We start from the raw sequence: 25449 nt of genomic DNA on the forward strand, positions 1-25449 counted from the left end.
AAAAGGAGGAAAAACTCAAAGATGACAATGAACCACTTTTGCCAGACAAGTCAATCACAATCTAGAGAGAGACTTGGAAGAATTCCGTTTTTATTTCTCCAATCATTTTGATGGATAATATCAATGTGTATTTTTAAGCATTGTTTCCTCTTTTTGTCAATTTAAATTTTCACAGTTGTGGGAAATAAGACAGTGGGGGGACCAGGCAATATTTATTATGACAGTAATTGCTGAGATTCAAATAGTCAACTTCACATGTCAAAACATGCAAAGTAAATATCCTTAAATCAAACGCAAAAGTTCCCAAGCACCATTTTTCTTACTTTGCCTACCTGCAAATTTCAATCACGGATGGACATTATTTTTGGTGGTTTATGTGTGCACAGTGAAATAGACATTTACTGACATTTACCGATAAAAATCTGATGCTTCCAAGTCTATTGATAGAAGACTATAACAGCTGAGAAACGATAACATCAGGCCACAAAAACAAGATATCTAGTTCTAAAATGCACCACCTAATGCAGAGAGCCTACTAAGATCACAAGGAACAAATTCACAAGTATGAATATTTTCGTAGAGTTTGGCCTACTCTTTGCTCAGTCATGTTCTGTTCCCACGTAGCAGTTCTTCAGGTTTTCTGCAGTGTACACAGAAAAATCTCCCTGCCACTCCTAGGAAGCAACCCCACAGCTGTGAAATTAGATAAAAGCTAGGGCAAACTAGCTGCCTTTGTTATCTAACCATATCTAATGGTATACAGCGCTCTGTTTAATATCCCTAAGCCCTCTGGAACCCAAAATAATGACATTGAAAATTATAGAGTCCTGTGATTAATATATGACTAATATCAAAGTTACAATCCAATGAACTCACCAAAATAGCCCAGCAAATTGGATAATCATTTATCCCTTGTAATTGCATTTCCCAAAGCCAAATGTACATTGATACTGTTTAATGGCCCTGAAAGGCCAATATTATTATTGTTTGATACCCTTCCAATATAAGCATAACTGGCACTCCTCCTCCTCCCCCAACTGTGTAGCAACCTTTTAATTTGGAAGAAACCAAAGAACTGTAAAGTTAGGTCGGAGTTGTACAACTGTAGCATGCATGCCGCATATTGTGGGTTTCATCTGTGCATAAGAGTAGAGTTTTTGCAAACACTAAGCAATACATTCGTAAACAAACCCCACGCATTTGCCTTAACATCAGAAAGAAATCTTAAGAATGTCTGTGCCTCTTCCACAGCTCATCAGATCTACCGCAGTATTTCACAAAGGCATGAATGCAGGGCAGTACCTAGGCCTTTCCATTGCCCACTGGGCAGTTATGTCTGTCTCACACACAAACACCTAACCATTGGGTTATGGCTACAGGGGATTAAACCCAGGAAATCTTTCCAAAATTTTCTTCTCTCACATTCCTCTTTAGTTTCTACAGTCAAGAACTAGTGCAGAATTTGAGAAGTTATAGAAAGTTCTTCACTCAGTCATGTTAGGATGGTCTTCAAAATTTCTCTATGGGTATTGGGATAGTTCTCTCTCTTCACCTGTACTTTTAGAGCCATGTTTCAGAGCTGAGTTTCCTCAAGGTAAGCAACACCTACCTTGTTTTGAAAGCAATTCAGTAGGATCTTTGTCTGTTACTGGCCATGCAAACCCTGCACCTGCCCAATTTGAAATATTATCAGATTTTGCTGACTCAGAGAAACCATATTTTAACAATCCCATACCTCACTCCAGGCATGACTGGATTGTAAGAGAACAAGTTACCAATGGTATCAAGGTTTGTTACTACATTAATAGGCCATCATGAGCAAAGGAGACTAGGAAGTAACTGTTACTCCAAACAAACGATGGATGCAAATGGTCAAGCTGTAAGGAGAGCACACTTTCACTTATAATCTGGTGTTGAAAAATGCACACGCTCAACATCTTTTCTCTCTAGCCCATAGGCTATGAGCAAGGCTAAGAGGTGATTTAATAAATCCCCACTAGTAAAATCTGTGTTATATTTATGGTGCTGACTGGATTATGTTATCCCTGGAAAAATGCTGGAGTCTACGAGATGTATTTTTAACAAGTTTGTCAAGGACACCCAGAGATGGTGCCAGCACTCTTCTGTGTAGTATAAATGTGAATAAATGCAGTATTAATTGGCCGTGCAATCAATAGATGCCTAATTGGTCCTCTGCATGGGTAGCTACTATGATTTTATGTGCCTAGATGTGGAAATTTTGGCTTATAGAACTGAAGATTCCCAACAGTTCGGACAGAAAGATATTTCCTTCAGCACTGTGCACTCTGCTGCTGTAGCATGTCTTACTCAGAAAGAAGGAACCAACAGCTGCATGACACAAAGGTATGACATTATCATCATAAAGTCAAATAAAGACCAGCCAGCTGTGACACGGCCATTGTTTTCATCAAGGGACAGGAGGTCATAGAGTGCCTCCAAACAACATCAGAGATCCAGTTGCCATTTTCCCCATTCACGCTTCTTTGACAGGAGATGCAGTTTCTTATGTTCCTTTGCTCTAGTTAGATTTTCCTTTAAATATGGTATATAATAGAGCTCCCTTGTGTCAAAAGTATTTTATTTCTTTTGATACTAGGCGGAGATTATCTTGATGTCTTACACTCTGACCTTGCAGCTTTATAAAATGCGAAGTGAAGCCATGAACGTGCTGAAACCAGATGTGCCTTGTTAACTCTACAGTGTCATCTAGTGGTGAGAGAAGGAGACTGGGAGTCATGACTCCTGGGTTATTTTTCTGGCTTTAAAATACTGACCCACGGATCTTACGCAGAGCAAAACCTCTTTCCATCATTTTCCCCACAGAGAGGACATCCACCTTACGTGCTTTCATCTGCGTTTGTAAAGTGCTTTGAGATCCTTGGAAGATAAGTGCTACAGATTAAAAGAATGAGTATGCTGGTGTCTTCTTGAGTGAAGGACACATTTCTTGTAACAATGGAGTTCACAGTGCTGGATGTCTTCACTTGGGTTTAATGTCTGCTCTAAATGAACTTTGCATTTTGTTATGGCTGGTTCTATGCACGGATTGCATCCTAACCTGATTAAAACTTGCTGCCAACTTTCACTGGTCACTAATTTTCCTCACTTGTGAGCTCTTAGCCCCTGAAGCCCAGTAAACTATGATCAAAGGACAATCCGAGCAGAGCTGGAGAACTCAGAACCTAACAGACTTAGATTTTTGGCATCCAGACACAGACAGGAAAGCCTCGCTCATTCTCCTGGTAAACGTACACTCCCCAAAGGGCTGATCTTGCAGACTCTTCCTCACACAGATAGTGCCCTGAAATCGCTCTTGTAAGTAAGGGTTGAAGGATCAGAGCCTGGTGCGCCTTACTTATTTCAGCAGCATATTTAGTTACACAAGGGAGAGGGAAACAGACACACACTTAAAAGCAACCAAGAGAAGATGACAGACACCCATCCTATGCCACTCCAGTTGCTGATGCAGAGGGCTGAGTCACAGTCTAATTTCAAGCCCAGAGGGCTCAACCTGCCCCCATTAAGCAGAATGACTGAGTGGGAGAGAGGACTAGCAGATGCCACCACCTGTAAAACTGATCGCTGGGGTGTCCTTCACTTGCAATGCCCGTCACATGGTAACTGGGAACAAACACTAGTTGGGTGACAAGTTGACTTGTCACCAAGGAGAAGCTAGTTTCTTCCTGCACCAATTGAAAGAGGCAGTAAATTATCTTTCTAAACACAGCCTGGTGCTGCTGCCTAGTGTGAGGCGCTGACCTGAAACAAAGAGCTCTGGAGGGGACAGGAATCAAATCCTTTCTGCTTCGCTTGGATTCTCTCGGATCATTCTACAGCAGCCACATGGTATTGTCAGCTCTGTAAAGCAAGTTTCCACAGCCGATGTTGTGTCTCTCACTCAATAGCTATTGAGAACTGGCTGGTTGCTTTCTAGAAAATAGCAGCTATACCGGGAATTGACTGCATTGCACTGTGTCCCACACCATTAAACAGAGGAAAACCCAGAGGAGGTGAGCAGGTGAGACACGCATTGAGAGAGAGTTATGATGTTATCACAAGACGAGGCAAACTGCATCCCCCTGGGGGGAGGGGAACAGCAGGGTAAGAAAAAACAAAGCAAGACCAGTGAAGGAAAAGGGACATTCCTGGGCCTTGCGTCCTTAGTCACTTACACCAAACTGCTTCCATTCCCCATTCCAAAATAGCTCCCGCTGCTGGCAAATGCTCAGCCAGCCTCCAACAGGTCTACGCAAACATATGCTCTCTCGCGCACAAGCTGGGGAGCCCAATTGGTTTGCCCAGCTGGCCACCCCAACTTCTGTGCAGCATAGTGACTGCACGCACAGGCGTGAGCATGTGGAAATGGAGCCCAGCCACAGATGACATTGTAAGTGGAAGAAAATGCCTGTGATATCTGGAGTTGCAGTTAGAACAGTCCCTGCCAAGGAGGAGAGAATAAAGTTCCTGGCTTGAATGGAGGTTATAGTAAAAACACACACACAAAAACTTAGTCCTGATTTTCTTTTGGTCTCCCTACAAATCTCCTCTTCTCCCTCCCCCTCTCCCAAACTCCCACAGCATTCTGTTACACCAGGACAGCAACAACATGATGAAAGGTGTTTACGGTAGCTAAGAGACTAGGAAAGGTGGCCTGCTATGCTGAAGGTAGTATACATCGCAGAAAGTAATTTTCAAAATCAAAATAATCCATACAGCAAAGGAGGGTGGACAGTTCCCTGCAATCTGAATGGATGTCAGAGGTGGTTGGTGGAGAGAGAATCATGCTGGGTGGGCAGCTAAGAAGAAAAGCTGCCTGCATGACACATTAGATCCAAGCAAGGCTGTGCAGCAAGTCTCTGCTCTTGCTTGGGGCTTGGCAAGAGGATAAGAGAAGCGGGGCTGATTCCAAGCTTTCCTGGGAGAGAAGGTTTTGTTAATGCCTGATTTATAAAAGCAGTTTGGGATTTCACAACATGGTCCAACTCCACCACATTATTAGGAAATAAAACCACCATGGCTTTTACAAATTGGATTTAAAATCCAAACAATAAAGGTGCAGACGGCTTTAGCATCCCTCCCAACTGGTGCCACTGCAGGAGGATATTTTCAGGGAGACCTTGGAGAATAGAAGATACTTCTGTGCAACCTCCCAGCCCCACCATCTCACAGAACATGATCCTAAGCATATAAACTATATCTGCTGTGATTAGGTGTAACACAGGCTGTCCCACAACGTGGATACCACAATGCAAAGATTCAGGGACTCTTTCCAAACAACATAAAATGCCACTCAGCCCTCTCTGTGGTTGTGATCAATGTTTTATTTGTGTAGTATGGTTTGTGGAAGCCAGGCAAACAAAACATTAATCAAGCCTGCAGAGATTTGTTGTGCTAGGAAAAGATCCACAGCACGTACTGGGAGCTATTTGTTACTTCCATCACAGCATTATGCAGGACAGATCATCAGTGTAAATCACAGGCAGTTTAAGGAAAATTTGTCCACGGGGTGGGGGTGTGTGGCTAGTTTCGAAACAAATCACCTTGTTCGGTGGGAATTAAAAGTGAGGCTGTAGACAGAGAATGCTATGTAAAAATGACCTTTTATTCAAAACAGTGGTCTTCTTATGTTTGAGTCCCCACTGGTGACTTTATTAACAATATTTCAAGACAATATTTGCTCCTGGTATTCCACAGGAGTCAGTGAAACTCTGGAAGTACAACTCTGGATTCTATTCCACTCCATGAACAGTCGTCGCTAATTACTCTACCTCACTCTCAACATTGTCAGCTAAATTGAATTGCCAGGGATATTTTCACTGGCAAGGATGCAGGAGGGAGGAGACTGATTTTTAGAGTTTGTGAGTTAGGAAAAAAGCCTTCCACATGGCCCTTTTGCTGGAATACTGAGATTGGGTCCAAGACACCTGGCTTTTAGCTCCAACTCTGATACGGGCTTGCTGCAACGCCTTTGGCAAGTCATTTTACCAAGTTTCCATGTCTGTAAGATGGAGATGATTAAGCTTAGCCATCTTTTTTGAAGAGCTTTGAGACCCTGAGCTGGAAAGCAGGGTAAGTGTGCTGTGTAATATTCTCTTCTGACCTGTGAAGCAAACCAACCTACTAGTGAGTCTCAGTGATGTATACATGGAAACCAATCGTGTCATTTTTACAGTCATTTCTGGCTCCAACTGCACTTTGAAAGACGTCACGAAGAACGTGACAGGCAGACAGAACGACAAACACCAGCAACCAACTGCCACAGAGACAGGTGCTGCAGATACCCAGTTTTTGTGAGTTATTACCTTCAATTGAAAAACAGATAACAGACAGCAGCACAACTCCTGTGATTCTGTAGTCATCTCAGAGAAGGCACAAGATGCTTTTCTGGGTGCACCTGTGCAATGCCAGAAGATTCTGTGGAATTTGAAGCCTTACGTGCTTCACAGGAGCCCACAATAGCTTGATTTAAGGCACAGTGCAAAGCGCGCTGCTTTACACAGGTCTCGGATTAGTCAAACTGCAGGCCTGCTGGGCCAATTACGGTTAATTTTAATGAACTGTGACCATTTTGTGGTACATTGGCTTTAATTGTTATGAAAACCCAACACTGCAGCAGTGGCCGGTGCATACAAATAAAATATTCAGACTCTTGGTAGGGGAATTAAAATTAAGCTCCATACTGGAATATGAGGAAATGCAGAGTCTGATATGAAACAAACCACCAGCAAGTAGGCCCTGCACTAATTAACAGAAGCCCAGGACAGATCTGCTTCTCCTGTACTAAATGCACAAGCACTAAACCACACCCAGTGAGGAGCTGGTGATGATTAAAAAAAAGAAAAAAAAGATGATCAATAAAAACAAGAGTAATGGGTTAAAGGCACATCTTTTGAAAAAAGGAAAATGGTCAGCAACATCATGTAGTGATCAAGGGCAAGGTCGCTAACCTCTCTGCTGGGCTGTCGGGCTCAATAAATCGGACGAGGGGTGGGGAAGACAGGGTTTCAGTAGCAAAGATCCCTCCCTGGAGTTGAAGGCCAAAGCCATTCAAGGGGTCTCCCCGTAGGATCACCTCTGTTGTTTCTGTGTGAACAATCTGCCCACCGGGACCCACTGTACTAGAAGCCAGCGACACTGAAAAGAGAAAAAGCATTGGAGACTCCGGTTAGCAGTAAGCTGTGTGCAAGGTCGGCAACAGCGTGGCCCGTGTGTTGCCTCGTGGTGGCAAGTGCACAGAAGTCATTCCCAAGTGACCATCCTGCATCACTCCATGGTAGAAGAACACTGTCAGGAGAAGGGAGCCTACAGTTAACACACACACAATATATTGCAGAGGCAACACTTATCATGAGGGACAGGAGTGCAAGAGGGCAAGCTCATGATTTTCAAGGTCTCAAGTAAGAGCCAGACCTAAGAAGATGCAGGCAGGAGATATGGGGAGGTTGATTAACTTGGGCACTGCAGGAAAGGTCGGAGCAGGAGAAGCAGTACACAAATTAAGGGAGAGAAGCTAAACTCATGGCAAGTTTCCCCAAAATCTGATCCCGCTGGCAAAAAGTGGGGAAGGAAAGGGGCTGCAACAGCTTCCAAATTGCTGAGTCATCACAGCATTCACAAAAGCACAGGGCCCACCACAGTTGCTTCCACTGCTTGTGTCCAAGGCTTGCCCTAGTGAGGGCCCTTGAGGAGGAAGAGGGAGGTGTTGATGGCACTGAGATCAACACACCCAAGCAATTCAGCCCTCTAGCCAGGCACCCCACTTACATGAACTCTTGTGGTCCTTCTTCCTCTGTCTCCTCCTCATCATGGTGGCACGTGGGCTCATAGGATGGGAGCTCCGAGGTAGAGTGTTTGAATTCTGGCAGGGGAAGCCTTGCATGTTCATAGTGGGGGATGAGAAGTTGGCAGCAACAAGAGCTGTGTAAACATAGAACACATTACATCCCCACACAGGAGAGCAATAATTCAGCAGCAACAGAAAACAAACCTCTCTCACCAGCATGTTTAAAAGCCAACTTTTAACTCATCAGTTATGTACCAAGCAAGCAACTACTTCAGAAGATTACAGCAGGTATGCGCTTCCTGCTGGAAACTTCCATTGCCTAACCAGATGTGCACACACAGGTGTGTTTACTGTAGGGTTGCCCGTGAATACACTGGGCATCCTGGTGTGTTCCAGTAGGGGTTGTCTCCTCCTTAACCACGTATGCTGGCATCATTAGGGTTGCCTCCCTTGTAGCACATCGTCATTATTGAGGAGCTGCTGAAGGGCATGACAAACTGGATACACTGGTGTGTTATGGGGAGGTTACTTACTGTAACTGATGGTTCTTCAAGATGTGTGGTCCCTATCTGCATTCCACCATGGGCACACATGCGCGCCATGTGCCGGAGCGGAACTGTTGAAAGCAGTGTCCGTCAACCCGCGTGCACGCCTCGCACTGCCCACGTGGTGCATCCGAGGTCTTATTTGTCTGTGCGCGTTGACGCCCTCTCAGTTTCCTCACCTAGGCATCGAACCCTAAGCAGAGGGGACAGGGGGTGGGATTGGAATCCAGATAGGGACCACACATCTCAAAGAACCATCAGTTACAGTAAGTAACCTCCCCTTCTTCTTCGAGTGCTGATCCCTATGTGGATTTCACGATGGGAGCATAGCTAGCAGTAACCAATATGGAGGCGGGGCTAGGGCTCTGTAGATGCCAGAGTTTGAAGAATTGCAATGGCCACTGGTGCATCAGTAGAGGTGGCATTAGTCAAAGCATAGTGAGCCGTGAATGTGTGTATAGACGTTCACATTCCTGCCTTGCAAATGTCTTGCCATGAGACGTTGGCGAGGAAGGCCGTCGTGGTCGCCTGTGCTCTAGTGGAACATGCTCTGATACGAGGTGGAAGCTGAACTCGAGAGAGTGAGTAGCATTTCTTTATGCAACGAACAATGCAATGGGAGATACGCTGGGACAAGAGCGCACGCCCCTTGCAGCGATCCGTTATCGCCATGAAGAGTTTTGGGGAGGTTCTGAAGGGGCGAATGTGTCATAAATAAAAGTCTAGCACCCCTCTGACATTGAGGGAGTGTAGGGTTCTCTCTCTGGCAGAGGAATGCGGCTTATGGTAAAAAACAGAGAGGTGAATAACTTGGATGAGGTGAAAGTGAGAGGCTACTTTAGGGAGAAATTTGGGGTGAAGTCTCAGTGGAATGCTCATGGTTGACAAAGGATGATGGTTGTCTGAAGCTCACTGAGTAAAACGTCTCTATTTGGCCTGATAACAAGCTCTGGTCATGGGATGGTTGCTGCATGTGAGTACTCGTTGCACTGGAGACGAGCAGGTATTGTCTACCTGTGAGCCCCATCCGAATACCACGCTGTGAGGTTGAGTGGCGCTGGGTTGGGGTGCTGGATGCGGCCACCCTGTTGGGTAAGTAGGTTCGGTCTGAGGGGGAGAGGTATTGGAGGGTGGGTCAACAGATGCAGTAGGTCCGAGTACCAATTGTGTCTCGACCAAGATGAGGCTATGAGTACAATCTGTGCCCCATCTTGATTCAGTTTGATGAGTACTCGAGGAATGAGCGGAAAGGGAGGAAAGGCGTACTGGAGGTCCGGCGTCCATGGAATGAGAAAGGCGTCGCCCTATGACCCCCATCCCAAGGCGCCACTGGAACAGAAGAGGGGAAGTTTGTTGCTGAGGCAAAATGGTCGCATGTGGGGGTTCCCCACTGTCGGAAAATGGTCCAGAGAGTGGGGTCGTGGAGTTCCCATTCGTGGGAGCAATGGAATGAGCGACTGAGCTTGTCCACAAAGACATGCTCTGTTCCCAGTAAGTGTATCGCTTGTAATGTTATATTGTGCCTCATGCACCAGTTCCATAGGTGGATTGCTTCCTAGCAGGGATTTGGCCCCACCTTGCTTGTTTACATAGTATACTGTCAACATGTTGTCTGACAGGAGTTGGACGTGTTTGCCCTAGAGTAGGGGAAGGAGAGCGTTGCATGCACAGCGAACTGCTCTCATTTCTAGGATGTTGATGTGCATCCTTGCCTCTCAGGTGAGGCAATGGATTTGTGATTTGAAGTAAACCCTGCACAGAATTATTCCAGTGCAAGCTTTTCCATTACATGTCAAATAATCACTTTAAGCATGGCAGCCATTGTCAAATCTAATGGAAAATAGAAATAAGATTGCCTGACAGGTCATTGGCATGCAAAATATTCCCTTTGGCATCCTGTCTACAGACAAACACAATTAGATGTAACTGACACATGTTCCTAAAGATGAATTGCAAAGCATTTGATATCAGTAATCTTGTAGTATTTTCCTGAGCTGTGTTGCCCTGTATGTGAGCCCTTCATCCCACTAGAGACGCATCTGTCATTAGAATCGTGTCTGGTTTGGGTTGGCGGAAGGGTATGCCCACCAAAACTTTGGAGAGGTCCTGCCACCATGTCAAGGAGGCTAGAACTTTTGGTGGGAGGAAGACCAATTTATTCCGGTGGTCCTTGTCTGGGCTGTAAACTGACCGCAACCAATGTTGTAGGCAGCGCATGTGGAGTCGGGCATATGGTGTGACCGAAGCCGATGCTGCCATGTATCCCAGGAGGGATATACATCATTGTATATGTGTGCGTGGGTGATGTTGCACCCATACAATGTTCGTGAGGGCGGTATAGCGGTCTTTGGGAAGGAATACCCATACTACCCGAAAGTCCAGTGTGGCTCCAATGAATGCGAGGCTTCCGGTGGGGACAAGTGTGGACTTGTCACTGTTGATACAAATGCCGAGGTCTGAGAACAGATATTGTAGGGTTTGGATAGTTACTAGCAGGTGTTCGTGTGATGATGCCATGAGTTACCAGTCATCCCGATACGGAAACAGAGAATGACTTCGTCTTCTCATGTAAGTTGCCATGATGGCAAAGATTTTTGTGAACACTTGCGGTGCCGTATCTATCCTGAAAGGGAGACCGTGGAACTGATAACGAGATAACCCGAGTTGGAAGCAGAGGAATTTGCGGTGGGCTGGGTGGATGTCTATATGAAAATATGTGTCTTTCATATCGAGAGCCAGGAACCAGGCTCCTCGCCTGAGGGAGAGGGTGATTTGTGGTATCATTATCATCCAAAATCAGAATTTGTAGATGAATTTGTTGAGCACCGTAAGTCCAGAATGGGTCTGAGATCTCCCCCTTCCTTTGGAATGAGGAAGTCGAGGGAGTAGAATCCATGGTTTCTGTATCGGGAGGGAACTCATTCTATTGCTTCCTTTTTGACTAGTGTTAGTGTCTCCTGGTGAAGGAGGTAGATTTGTTTGGCATCTGCCCTGGTTGCTCATTGTGGGCAGTGGGGCAGGAAAGAGTGTAATTCTATGCTGTAGCCTTGATGTACCATGTCTAACACCCATTGGTTGGTGGTGATCTTGCTCCATTCTTTGTAAAAATGAACAAGACGGCCTCCGAATTTAACGGGTAGGGCCGAGTTTGGTTTGGAAAGTGGTTCGCGGTTCTCTTGTTGAAAGTCAAAAGTGTCGTCTTGGGCATTGGTGTGGAGTAGAGGTCACGGGCATGGTAGCTGAGGAGTGGCGAGGGCACTGTGGTCCTTGCAGTTGGTGTTGTTGCTCCCAGGGTCATGGAGGGTAGGATTGATGGTCTGGTAATTGGGCCTTGGTTGAAATTGAGACCAATAAGCTTGTCAGTGTTGGAATCTGGTGGGATGAGGGGTATATAGGCCCAGTGATTGGAGCATGGCCCTGGAGTCCTTCAGGGAATGGGCGCTCTTGTCTGTCGTCACTAAACAATTTCTGATTATCAAATGGTAAATCTTCCAGTGTCGTTTGGACTTCCTTTGGAAACCCCGAGGTTTGTAGCCAAGAGTCACACCATAGAATAAGTCCCGATGCAAGGGATCATGTCACTGTATCCATTGTGTCCACCGCTGACTAGAGGGCAACTTTGGAAACCAATTTGCCTTCCTCTATTAAGGCCTTAAATTATCCATGTTTGTCCTCTGGTATCAAGGTCTGGAACTCCGCCACTCTAGAGTAAGACTGGAAGTCATATTACGCTAGTATGGCTTGGTAGCTGGCTATACGAAATTGAAGGCCTGCCGAAGAGTATACATTGCGACCAACAAGATCTAACTTACTTGCAGCTTGGTCTGGAGGGGTGGCTTTAGGGTTCTGTTGCCTGGCCTGCTGTACTGAGGCTTGAACCACCAGTGAGTTAAGCGGTGGGTGCATAAAGAGGAAGTCTACATTCTTGGCAGGTACCAGATACCTATGTTCAGCACATTTGGGTGTTGATGCACAGGAGGCTGATGTGTGCCAGATCACCTGTGCCGGCTGTAAGATAGCCTTATGGATCGGTAGTGCTATCCTAGCTGGACCCGCTGGTTGAAAGATGTTGAGGAACTCATCCTGCGACTCTGTGACATCCTCCGCTGTTAGTTTTAGTGTTGTTGCCATGCCCCTTAGCGGTTCCTGATATTGGCCCGGATCTTCGGGTGGTGATGCAGATGGTGAAATGATGGCATCATCCAGCAATGACGAGGTTCCCGTAGGAGGTGGTGGATCCATTGGTTCCGGCAGAGCGAATGGTACTGGCAGTGCCGAGGCTTCTGTGTATTGCCCCGATACTGACAGTGCGGTATATACTGATGGGGGATGAGAGGTTGTTGCCTGGTCACAATAAGGGTCCCACCCTTGCAAGTAGGGTCTATCTGAGCTTGCATGAAAGTCCTGTGAATATCGAAACCATTGCTGCTGTGGTGGCATTTAGGAGGACGCATAATGCCATTTTGGGCTGCGTTGTGAGGAAAAATGGTGCTCTGGTTCAGACAACCAGTCAGATTCCGACAGTTCTGGTAGTGGCGGTGCCTTTGGTACATGTGGAACCGGTGGAGGCTGCGGGCCTGTAGCAGCTGTATCGTCAGCCGAGGTTGCAGAACCATATATGTTTATGGGCTGGGAGGTACGAGTGGAACTATAGAGCATGTTCGTACTGGACAGTGGCGCAACAGAAGCAGTTCATCAACCAGAGATGGTGGCCGTATGTTAACTTGGGGGTCCTTGTGAGCTGAGCCCTCCACAGGTTTACAGAATTCCGCTGTGGGGGTTAAAAGGGATAGCCGTCCCAGAGTGCGTGGTATCAGGTCCAGTGGACTCATGGATGGTCTATATTCTGTAGGGGCTTCAGATATGAACAGGCTGACAACATGTTTTGTTTTCTTGTCAGCTTTAGCTCTTTTGGGTGCCGGAGCTGCTGAATCTGTCTGTGACGTCTCTCCCAGCTGGTCGTGGCTCGGGGAAGGAACGCAGCATTTAGAGGTGGTCCCTTTCGGGGATCCACTCTTGTGCCCATGACTATGTTTCTTTATATGCAGTTTCAATGGTGTTGAAAGCTTCGCCGGTACCAATACATTTGGCGATGTTGGTGCCATTGGTGTGGGTGGGTGCTCCGGTGGGTCCATTGGTGCCAACCCTTGGTGCGCACGTGGATGCATAGCTTCATCCATAAGGAATTTTCTAAGTCTGAATTGCCTCGCTTCTTGCGTTCTGAGCGGGAAAGATCGGCAGATGGAGCAGTGCGACACAATGCGAGATTCCCCCAAACAATATAGGCAGCGCGAATGATCGCAGACACGAGGCACAGCTGTTGAAGCCCATCTGTTTTGGCATAGTCCTCCAGAAGAACAGGGGAAAAACTAATCTAAATCTCTAACTCTAACTTTTAACTTTCTTTTTTTAAGAATCTGCTAACGATCAACTAACAATTTACTACCTATTCTACTGCGAACAATGAAAAACGTTTACTTGCTACTCCGGTCTGAACAGAAAACAATGTTCCGACTCTAGCCATGCGCGATAAGAGGAAACTGAGGGGGCGTCGACCTGCGCTGACACATAAGACCTCAGACGCACTACGTGGGCAGTGCGAGGCATGCACACAGGTTGACGGACACTGCTTTCAACAGCTCCGGTTCCAGCGCATGGTGCGCATGCATACCTACAGTGGAATCCACATAGGTATCATCACTCAAAGAAGAATATAGGCTTGCTCAGCACACAGGTTTCATTGTAGGGTTGTCTTCTCCTCTCCCCCATGTGCTGGACTGCACACACTCACTTAAAAAAAAAAAACCTCATTGCTGACTTTTAGACACAGACTTTGGAGACTGAAGAAGTGGTGGGTCACACTGTGGACCGACAACCCTGACAGTGTTCTTTAAGCTTACTGTGGGGGTGTGTGGTCAGTAAATGCAACAGCAAAACTACTAGCTCTTGCACAGAGAGATTCACACAAATGCAAAGTGGATAGGTTACATTTGCAATAATCTTGGCTGGAGGTTTGGTTCCAGGTTGGGGTTTTGCAGTGCCCCGGATGGTGGGTGTGGCAGTAGTTGACACATGGATCCCAGCAATGGTGATGGTCACTCTTCTGCACCTTGACTGTGAGCAGCACATACGAGAAACAAAGTCACAAAGAAAGGAAAAAAAAAAATAAAGATAAGCAGCAAGGAACAGAAGCCTTTGAGAAGTCAGCCACTGGGAGAGCTGTGTAGATCAGTGAGTTAATGCACTAGCCTTTCCCCATTGGAGACTTAGGGTCATGTCATGTTAGCATCATTTTATGGAGCCAGGCAGGCGTCTCACACACACAGATCCGCCAGTCTCGGGCCAACATATGCCCAACTTCCACATCTCCCACCCAACACCCCAGTGGTGAGAACATCGGGTGGGAAAGCAGTGTCAGGATGCAGTGACAGAGAGTCAGTGTCAGCAGCAACGAGGCATCGCTGCAGTAGCGTCACGGCACAACCACCACCGGATGATGCGGATGTCTTGCTTCCCAAGAACTAAGCTTCCGTTCCCCTCAGGGCCACTGGCCAGACTCTCATCCAGGTCGGTAGTGCCCAAGCGTCATTACCATCTGAAAGCTGCACAACTACACTATCGCCCAGAGCAGATCAACTAATGGTAGCACCGGTGGGATTTTTTTTTTCTAAAACTCCCAGAGCCCAGAGTAGATAGGGCCAATGCTACATGAATTTGTGGTCTCTGTTGGTTCACCAGTGGTCACGTAGCCACATAAAAAATGGCTACCAGAAAAGGCCAAAGATTGAAGGGGCTTAGTGACAGAGCCATCCTCTTACCAAGCAGAGCTGACTGAACAGAGCAGCACAGGGGCAGCCTCCCAATGCTGAACATCATATGTTCGTGCTGGGGGAGGGGCGTCAGCTTTTAGGGCTTCATCTGGCACCTTTTACCAGCATTACATTCACCAGCAAACAGATAGCGTCACACCTAGGCCATGGTCAGTGGTGACAGGAGGGACTCTTGTCACACTGAGTTGAGGGCTGCAGAGTGCTCACCAAGGCAGAAGAAAGAAGAAGGTTTTTGTTTTTTTTATAAATCCAATTAAACACCCAAACCGCACACGCTGCACCCCCACCCACACAGGAAAAGGGAGCCTACATTACAGCAAGTACTACATTAAAAAGAAAAAGCTTTACAACCCATGGCACTAACATGACGCTTGCCATAGATGGAGGAAGCCACATGATCGCTTTGCTTTTTATCCCTTTCCTGCAGTCCAGCCTTCAGGGGGGTCCATGCCAGCACAAAGGTTTGCCTGCGCAGATCTGACTGTAGGATTAGGGCCTTCTAAGGGCCTGTGGAGTGTAGTCTCTGTAGGGCAGGCACTTGGTCTTCATGATATCTATTTACAGTGCCATGCACCTCTTCGAGGTAAACAGATACATGAATACCAAGATGCATGCACATTTTCAGTTCTGTTTGAAATGAAATTTGAACATTTTCTTACCGAGGCCCAGATCAAGATCAAGTCAGCAGCATTGACTTGGTTTGATTTCCTATGCCCAGAGCACTGGGATCTATTTCCCAGGCTATGTACACCATGCCATCTACCTGTATTTATTTCTTTTCTGTGGGCAATGTTTGACAAAATGAACAAATTTTGCAACAGTCCCTCTTTTCAGCAGAGTGCAAACTGCATCCCACAGAAGACAGTCACTGTAGCCATGACTTATACTGGAGCTCTTCTAACCTTGCACCAACTGATAACCATCCTTCACGGATGAGATATTCTCTGTGAATTGAACTCTCTCTCCAAGTGTAATTGCTGGCAGCACAAGCAGTACTACATTTTACTGAGGAACAGATCTCTGACAAGGACACCAGCTCAACTAGTGACTTGACCACACAGGTTTGATCTGAAAAGTCATCTTCCCTGATGATTTAAACACTGGAAATAAATTCTGCTTACATGATACCCATCACACCAGAGGCCCCCGTGGGCACTTTACAACAATCACGTTGTTCAGGTCAGGCATTTCCTCTGCAATCCTGTACGCTTGTTTCTCTGATTCCCTTGTGATTTATTTAGTTAATTGAACAGATTGTCTATCATCTGGTTTTTAAAAGATGAGGCTGCAGCTATGAAGTTTGCATTCTGTGAATATAAGGGACACTGTTCAGTAGCTTAGATGAGGGTTACCAACCCTCCAGAATGGTCTGGGAGTCTCCAAGAATTAATCTTTAATTAGAGATTATGTCATGTGATGAAACCTCCAGGAATATGTCCAACCAAAATTGGCAACCCTAGCTGTAGATCCAAAACAGAGGAGTTTTGTTCTTATAAAACCAAATATTCAACAGTATTTAATTAATGAATAATAATTAATATTCTTTTCTGTGTCTGTGGGACACCCATGGTGTCCTAGGAGACCCCCCCTATCCTCTGCTGCTCTCCAGAACTCGATACTCTAGGCCTTACACATCTGCCAATCACCGAGTTTGCCCGTTTTGCATTGCATGGCCCATTTTTTGTACTGCTCTCATTTGTTGCCAGATTCACATGAACAGGCTTTGGCATAAATGTTCAAAGAGGGAGGCAGAGTGACACCCACACCCTGCTCCATAAGTGGCACTACAGACCCTTACAAGATGAACCATCTGAAGCTCCTTTTGTGGTTCTGGGGGTTAATCACTATGGGACAAATTCATCCCCATGCTGGTGTGAGAACTGGAACAGGGACAGAGGGTAGGCAGCTTGTGCTTTCCTTATTCTGGGCAGTCACGGGTCCCACCTCCACCCTCCTACAGCCTACCCCTGCCCTTGCAGTGATGGTGTGGAGGGGAAGAGACTCACGTGGAGGGGGTGCCAGGGCCATTTTAAGACCTTCGTAGGCCCTAGGCACACTTGCCTTCATAGGCCTCCCGACCAAAATAACTAATTTGATTTTAAGCTATTAATAAATAGTTTTTTAAATAAAAATACAAAATTATATATACATTTCTTTTTCGTAGGCCCTGAAAGTTTCATAGGCCCTAGGCACTGTGTCTATTGTGCCTAATGGATAATACAGCCCTGGGGCGTGCTAAGGCTGGGGTTGGTATGCGGGGTTATTCCCTGGGGCTGGAGGTTTACATCTTCCCTACAGCCCTTTTGTATCAACCCAGTTGGTGTAAAGAGGCTGCAGGGCAAATACGAGTTTGGCCCTAGGAGCTCAACCACTTAAGATTCAGAGGGCCACCCATTCCCACTGAGGTCAATGGAGCAGAACATGATCAGTGACTTGCAGAATCAGCCACAACATGAAAGCTGCAGATGGCCGTAAGGCAGCACTGTTCACCCATTCTCCTGCTCCTGGACCCCGCAGATGGTAGCTGATCACTCGGCTAAGTGCGCAGTTCCATGGCCAGCTCTTCCTTTGTCGGAACTGTGCAGCTAGGAGATGCCCTCCTTGATTATACACACATGAGAGGATGAAACATTTAAGTACAAACACTGCCCTTATTCCTCAGCACACAGAGCTCTGCTTCATATCAACTGTCGTCCAATGTGCAGCTCAAGGGCACCTGTTTGTTATGACCCTTCATTTGTTAAAGAGTTTAAATAACATGGGAACAGTTTGTCACTTTCATGCCCTTTTCCTGGAAGTGCCATAATCATGCAAAGATATCTGCACTCTGGATTGCTAGGACAGTTGACTGATCTCCTAAGTGGGAATGGGGGAAAATGACTAGGCGCACACACAAAGCCGTCCCTCCATTAAACATACTTCCTGAATGCATGTATTTTGAAAGGAGATTAGGAGCAGGGCACTAAAGCAGGAAGGAGAATGGCTCATTTTAACTGCTGTTGAAAAAGGATTAGTTTCCCATTTTTCTTGGGCACCTTGGTCAAGTCATTAGCCCCTTTGCTCAACTGTTCTAATTCTGCACAAATTAATCTAGGCATTTTAGAGCTTTAAGCTCCTGGAAAAGGAGCAGTTATTAGGTTTGATGGTCCACTGGATCATGTTAAAAAAATAAAGTTACAAATTCCCCCTTTCCCGAGTTATCCTGGAGGGGTAATGAAATGGGAGCTTCGCCCTGGGCTACTATCGGTCGGCAGCGGCTACATGTGTGCACGCAAGACTGGTGCCCAGCAGCCAGGCGACTGAGACAGCACTGCAGAGGCGATGGGTACTGGAGGTTATACTGTCTGATCCTGGGCACCGTTAAACCCTAACAGGCAATCTGGACTTCTCCCGTCTCCAGAAACAGCAAGCCTGCTGTGCAGAATGTGAAGCCCATAAGAGAGCAGGCTGGGATTGCATCAGATATTATGGTATTGGCACTGAGTCCAGGCTAGGTTTACATGAGGCTCCAACCCACTGCCAGCTCTCTTCTTACAGAAGGAGAGATTAAGGCAAAAACTACACTTGGAACGGGTGGGGGGTGGGATTCCCAGCTCACGTGGACATATTGAGGCTAGCTCTCATCTGGACCAGCACGCTAAAAATTGTAATGGAGCCACAATTACACAGGCAACAGACACATGAGCTAGCAGCTACGAGTATAAACCCACCAGGAACCCGTGGCTACCTATTCTGGGTGGCTAGCGTGTGACATGGCTGCCCAGGCTACCACACTTTCCCCTACTGTTTTTAGCATGCTGGGTCAGATGAGAGCTGGCACAAGTAGGCCCATGAAAGCCAGGAATCAATGCTCCAGCTCATAGTATGGAAATAGCCTAAAGGCACATCTGCAATCGGAGGTGTGGCTGCAGCACTGGTAGAAAGCCCCACGCTATCACAACTACAAATATCAATGGAGACACGGCAGTACAGGCTGTGGCATGGGCTAGCAATGTAAGTACATATCCAGAGTCCCCAGCATGCTTGTGCAGCCTGCACTGGAGGCCATGCCAGTCCATCTACATTGCTATTTTGAGCTGTGCTAGGGTGAGTATGTCTACCCATACTAGGGTGACTAGATGTTCCGATTTTATAGGGACAGTCCCGATATTCAGGACTTTTTCTTTGATAGGCATCTATTACCTGCCACTTGCTATCCCGATTTTTCACACTTGCAATCTGGTCATCCTAACTCCTACTGAAATCACACCTTAGGTTACAGTAGAGACTACCCTAAGATGGAGAACGATAACGTTTCTTAGGGTGAAATCCTGGCTCCATTGAAGTCAATGGGCATTTTGTCATTGACTCATTTAGAGACATTTCCTCTCATTGATTCTGTGCCGCCACCTTCTTCTGTTCCGACATAATGGGCACATAATCAAGCAGCAATTTCAGCAGTGCTGAGCTAGAAGACCAGCATTCAGGCTTCAGCAATTTTTCCATAACTAGACCAACTTGCTGTCTACTTCTCTATCTACTGGCATCATTTACAAGGCAAGTGCCAGGCACTGCACAATTAAAGATGCACCTTGAAAGTCTGATGCCTATGTAGGGACTGTTTAAGAAAAAAAATGTTGGGTGCCATTGTAATAATTGGACTTACACATTTATTTTAATTGTAAGCGCAACAACAACAAAATAAAGTTAATAAAATATCACAATAACTATAACAAATGTTATTTAAGAAGTATACCTCCTCAAATGCTAAATTAGTCTAAACAAAATACCTAATAAAATTCAAAGACTATGTTAAAATCATGCTTAGTACAAACAAAAAATATAACACCAAACATTAACCTCAAATATGAAGCCTAATTAATAAACACAGTGACAAAACATAAACCACCCACCATTCCCGTCTCACTGCAAGTACACACCTGTGTCTGGAGGCTTCAGGGGGAGTCTGCTCTGATGAGCAGGGAGTATTTCCAACTTGACATTTTCTGAAGTGGTGGCTAAGAGCTGAGTGGCCTCTAACACGGAACAGTGTTCTGTGCTGGTGCCATCGATGGAGAGGATGTGATCACCAATGTGCAAGGCCCCACATCTGCAAACAAGAGATACAGCCCTGTTATGGAAGCGCACAGATTTAGGTCATGTGGTTAGGACTAGAGGTGGGCAAAATTCAGCTCTTTTGGTTCCCAGGGGTTTCATGTGAACCTGTTTTCTTCTCAGTTTTCTGATCTCCCCTTTGATTTCCACCTTCTGTCAAATGAAGCCAAAAACTCAAAGTGAGACAGTCAAGTTTGGATTGGTTTAGCTGAAGCCAAATTAAAAAAAAACACCTATGAGTTTCTAATAATTTGCACCCACAGCTAAAGCAGGACAGGTTGGCTAAAAATCCAGCCATCTTCTCTAGGAATACAGGCCAAGTTTCAGATGTGTATTAAATCCTGGAAGTTAGTGAATAAGTTCAGTGACAAGACTATTACACTAATCATGACCTACGATTGTATAAAGGCCTGTATTTCCTATACTCTAGCACAAATGGGGTAGTTGTGTATCACAAACTGGCTCAAGCCAGAAACTTCAGCTCTAGATTTTTGAAGACCTAAGGCTTGAAGGTATTAAGATTCAGGATTTATATTTGGGCTCAACTCTCATAAGAGCTGGATCAAATGTATCCCTGGTGAAGAGAGTACAATGAGATTTTTTTAGCCCACTAGCTTTTCACAGAATCTGTCGACATTGCTAAAAATACTTTATTTTTCTAGGAACTAGTGCATTGCAATGGGGAAAAGTGGAATGTAACTAAAAGGGAATAAAATAAGCAGCAGAGAAAACAAGTGCAACACTGCATCTTGCTCTGGTTCATACCTGTCCACCACGCTGGCAGGCTTGATCTTGTCAATGACTATGACCTGTTTATTCCGATGTGTTCCTGTTGTCAGAGTGATTCCTAGTGTAGATCCAGGAGTCTTGGCTATTTCCACTAGTAATGGACCAGAAGCATTGGCTACAGTATCTGAAAAACAAAAATAGCACGGAGTTTTAAGACACTTCTATTTCAGTTTTTCCAGTTATAAAGGCAATGGCTTGGAAATTTGCATGTCCACCAAGATAGACAGCATCCTCATTAATCATGGCTCTGGCCCAGACTGCTCTGTGGCCTTGGACAAATCACTTCACCTCTCTGCCTCAGTTTATTCGTCTCTAAAAGGGGGCTAAAGACCCATATTTACCTACCTATTACCTGACAGGAGTGAGGAGAATTTGTAATTTGTTAATGTCTACAAATGTAATTTTATGATAACTAACCATCAGAGTTATCAGATGCTGTATCAGAGACTGTGCCTGCTCAGACACACACACACACAAAGATTCATATATTAATATCTTAACTCCTTTCATATCTGATGAACTATTTCAAGAGAACAGGGAAAAAATCTGGACATCAGGCATCTGACTGCCCAGATAAAGGTCCCCCGCTCCCCGCATCCACATGAGATTACCTAAGGCCATCCTAACGCAGCAGGATTTATGAAGCAAATAAAAGTTTTAACACCACATAGTCCACAGTCAGAGATGTGTGTAGGTGGACAGCCTTACGGAAAGCCAGTCATCCACGTCAAGAGAGAAGCTACTAGAATCATCTCTGAGAATTCCTGCATTTGGTGCCTCCAAGGCCCTTGATTATTCTGGGCAAGGCTTTTCCTCTTCCACAATGTGTGCACACCTACACTGCACTAACATGCTGATGGTATCTGACTACAGTTAGATACAAGGCTCACTCTGGCTCTCAGAGAAATGGGAATGCATTGATGCAGGTCTGAGAAGTTTGAAGGTTCCTGGTGATTTTACACTGTTCCTGATAGACACTGACTTTCTGGATACAATCCGGTGAGCAGAAGGTGCCTTCACCTGGGTTTTTGTCAGAAGATGTGCAGTGCTTCAGTTTTCTAGAGCTCAGTTAAGCCCTGTTCACATTAGCCTTTTACTCACATTAGGGTGCCATGTGTAAGCTTGGTTTGAACAAGATTCCAGCTAATATAGTTTTTAATGTGTTATACTGAAAGTTGCTAATTGGCACTAGCAGGAGAGACTTTGATCCACCGACAATCACAAACCTCGTCAAAGTCAAAAGGTGTGTCACACGTTGTTTCAGACTCAATGAAAAGAGCGATTAAATTAAGACCCTCTAGGGAGTAGACAGAGATACAAACAATGGAGGTACTGCCCAAGGCACATGGCAGGTCAGAGCTAATCCATCTGGGCTGATGGATTTGGGATATTTGCAGCCTGTGTGTGTTAGAGGAAGAGAGCCTGGAGAAGCATTTGTGAGTCTGACACAGAGGAACAGACACGCACAGCTTCTTGTGCACAGAGCTCTCTGGAGAGGCAGACTGACAATTCTGAGCAAGGAAACTCTTTGCTCTGGTCAGTTTCTACTGTGTACAGGTTTGTTTTTTTCATTTTGGTAAATAAAAAAAGAATGCAAACAAAGAATATCCTCAACTTGTTTAACTGATTTCTCCTCCTAATAGAAACAACTGTGTAAGGCCCCGACTATTGGCCGACTGCTCAAGGGCAAAGGAACAACACATGGTTAAACTTCATGTTAGCTTAAACCCAGTTTATCTCAATTTAGTTGGCACCTATAAATTACTATACGAGAGCGTCCACACACAGAGTTAACAGAGTTAACTAAATCAATTTAAACACACACTTTTAGTAAAATCAGTGCAAACTTGTGTGTGTGTAGACAAGCCCTTAGTCACAACATCCTGCTGACCTCTAGGACAGTGACCAGGGATTGCCCTTTGTTCATTTTTTCTTTTTTTTTTTTTAAAAGCATTAGTTGGAGAGAGACCAACCATTCAAATTTATGTGTCATTGTGCTAAGGAAAGACAATTCACTCTTCTCCCAAATTAGGATCAGACACTTGCAATTTAGCAAAATTAGTATGGAGTGATTAACACTATTCATTCAGGCTATTAAGTCCAAACTAATGTAAAAGAATTGTTGAGAGAAGTCAGCAGGCTGTGTCTCCTTCTGGCACTACGGAAATGTTACTGTGGTATTAAGTACTTCAGCACCCTCCTCAGGCATGGCATTTTGGCACCCATAACCTGTGAGACACCAGAGGCCAGAGTTCTTGTATTCACAGAAAGGTGAATTCTTCAACCACAGGGGTTGACGTCTCGGGGACCTGATTATAGGTGAGAAACCTGCTTAGAAAAAGATTGTAACTTGCTGAAGTTAAGTTTTAATCACCAGAAGGCACATTTTGTTTTATTGTACCCAGAGCTGTACCATTTATACCCAGAGCTGTACCATTACTTATCACTTAGAACCTCTGTTCTTTGCTAATAAACTTACTCTTGCTTTATTACAAAACCATCTCAGTGCTGTGCTGAGGCGAAGTCATTAGCTAAACTACTTGGCCGGTGTGTGCTCTGTCTCTTTGGAGGCAGTGAACTTAACTTCTGAGAGAATCCAGCTAGAGGGACTGGACAGTGCAGGGGAGATGGTTTGGGGGAGACTCGAGACTGGAAGGGCTGCTGGTGACCCTCTGCAAGGAGTAACCAGGCAAGGGGAAGCCAGGGTGAGGCTACTGTGCTGGGAGCAGGCTGCTGGTATCAGAGCACTGAGCCAAGGCTGCACAGCACAGAAGCACTCTGGGTTACAGGACAGAACCCCTTACTGGTCTGGGTAACACCCCAAAATACCACACAAATGAATCCCTAACTCCTTTACCTTTGTCATAAACATCCACACTTATGGCCTGAATGGACAGAAATGCTCCCATTGACTTCATTAGGAGTTGGATCAGGGCCTTATGGATTTCGGCACTGGTGCAAATAACCCAGGAGAAAGGCTCTTGGTGAGGCTTCAAGCTGATTCAAAGGGGGTGTTAACAGTTCAAAAATGCTGCCAAATCCTTCCCAAGCTGGCACAGACTGAACCCAACCCCTGACCCTTTCAAGAGCTGCCTAGCACTTAGTGCTGTCCGAACCTTTAGGCAACCCTAATTTTCTCCCTCAAAAATAATGGTTTAAACACCATCGGGGTGGCTTAGGTACAATAAATCCACCTCCCTGTCAACCTGGGTGAGAAGCATCCCAAATCAGACCAGTTTAGGCTGTCCAGACCCCAGGCACATCTACACATACAAAGGGTTTTGATAACTGGCTGTCAACTGAAGGGTTATTCGTGGATGTTTTTATGGATGCTATAGAATCAGCGTCCTCTTCATTCAGTCAGTCGACCAATACAAACATTTCACAACCACAGGGAGAGCTTGTCAGCCAGCCAGCCCACAGATGTGGGCTTTGTGGCTGCATTTAAAGATCCTTGTCTCAATCACAAATGCAGGAGGCCCTACAGCATTTCTTCTCTGTTTCGCATGTAGCGCTCTCGATCCCCTCCCAGTTCCGTTAAACTCCCTCTGAAATGGATAGGTGCTTTGGCAGGCAAGCATGCATCCTGCGGAGAGTAGGGGGAAAAGGCATTTCCTATGCTGCAAATGCATCTCTGTGCAGAGCTTCCTGCTTACTGACACTGTAAGTCAGTTGCAAATTCATTCAGTTCTCAGAGCTCATGTCGGTTTGTACAGCTTCGTGGGTCACCCCTGAAGGCCAGACAGACACTTTGCCGCCACTCAGCTCACGCAGAACAGCCCTTTGCTTTATAGAACTGTTGTCTCCAGCTAAAGTCAGCAGGCCAGGAGGCAGCTGGGAAAGGAAGAGAGGGTGGAGAACACAGTAAGCCTCTTGTCCACTCGCCTTTTCCAGCAGATAGCGTCCCCAAACTGTGAGTCAATCTTAAAAGCCTTTAGCCCAGTGCTCTGTGCAGCAGCAGATATAGCTTATTTACAAAGTCCCTATTTAAATAGTGCATATTGCTTTAGAAGAGCCCACGAAATAGAATGTTGACACAGGAAATTTGTTACTGCTGCTGCTAGGTAAATGCTACAGTAAATACCAGGGCAAAGATATTCAAAATTGCCTTCGGGATTTGGACACTCAATTCCTATTCATTTTAATGAGAGTCCAATTTAACTCCTTAGGTGGCTTTGAAAATCTCAGCCAAAATGATCTGCTAAGAGAGCAATTGAACCATGAAAGCACCAGTTAAAAGAGCACACCACGTGGCCTTGGTCCATCCAGGTTTCCACTGGTGAAAAACCTTGGAGCGTAGTCCCTCTCCCCTCCGCCATGTGAAATGTCTGCTGAGGCAGTGGGAAGCTGCTGCAATCTCCCTTGCCTGTGGAGAAGCTGCATGGAG

At 45.7% G+C, this 25449-nt stretch overlaps 1 protein-coding gene across 5 annotated transcripts in view; it reads right to left on the reverse strand.

Annotated features, from left to right (window-relative positions):
* GRIP2 (glutamate receptor interacting protein 2) overlaps positions 1 to 25449 on the reverse strand; it is a 416235-nt gene that overhangs the window by 42816 nt on the left and 347970 nt on the right. For all 5 annotated transcript variants that reach the window (XM_067544336.1, XM_067544338.1, XM_067544339.1 and 2 more), the window contains 5 exons: positions 21039 to 21186; positions 20099 to 20268; positions 14338 to 14463; positions 7786 to 7938; positions 6969 to 7155 (listed from right to left, as the gene is read on the reverse strand). In XM_067544336.1, coding sequence (XP_067400437.1) covers positions 6969 to 7155; positions 7786 to 7938; positions 14338 to 14463; positions 20099 to 20268; positions 21039 to 21186 — 784 coding nt within the window. The remainder of the gene's footprint in view (positions 1 to 6968; positions 7156 to 7785; positions 7939 to 14337; positions 14464 to 20098; positions 20269 to 21038; positions 21187 to 25449) is intronic.

The sequence above is a fragment of the Emydura macquarii genome, unplaced genomic scaffold, assembly GCF_026122565.2.
Source record: "Emydura macquarii macquarii isolate MOO-44397 ecotype Brisbane River unplaced genomic scaffold, CSIRO-AGI_Emac_v2 contig_968, whole genome shotgun sequence".
Lineage (NCBI taxonomy): Eukaryota > Metazoa > Chordata > Testudines > Chelidae > Emydura > Emydura macquarii.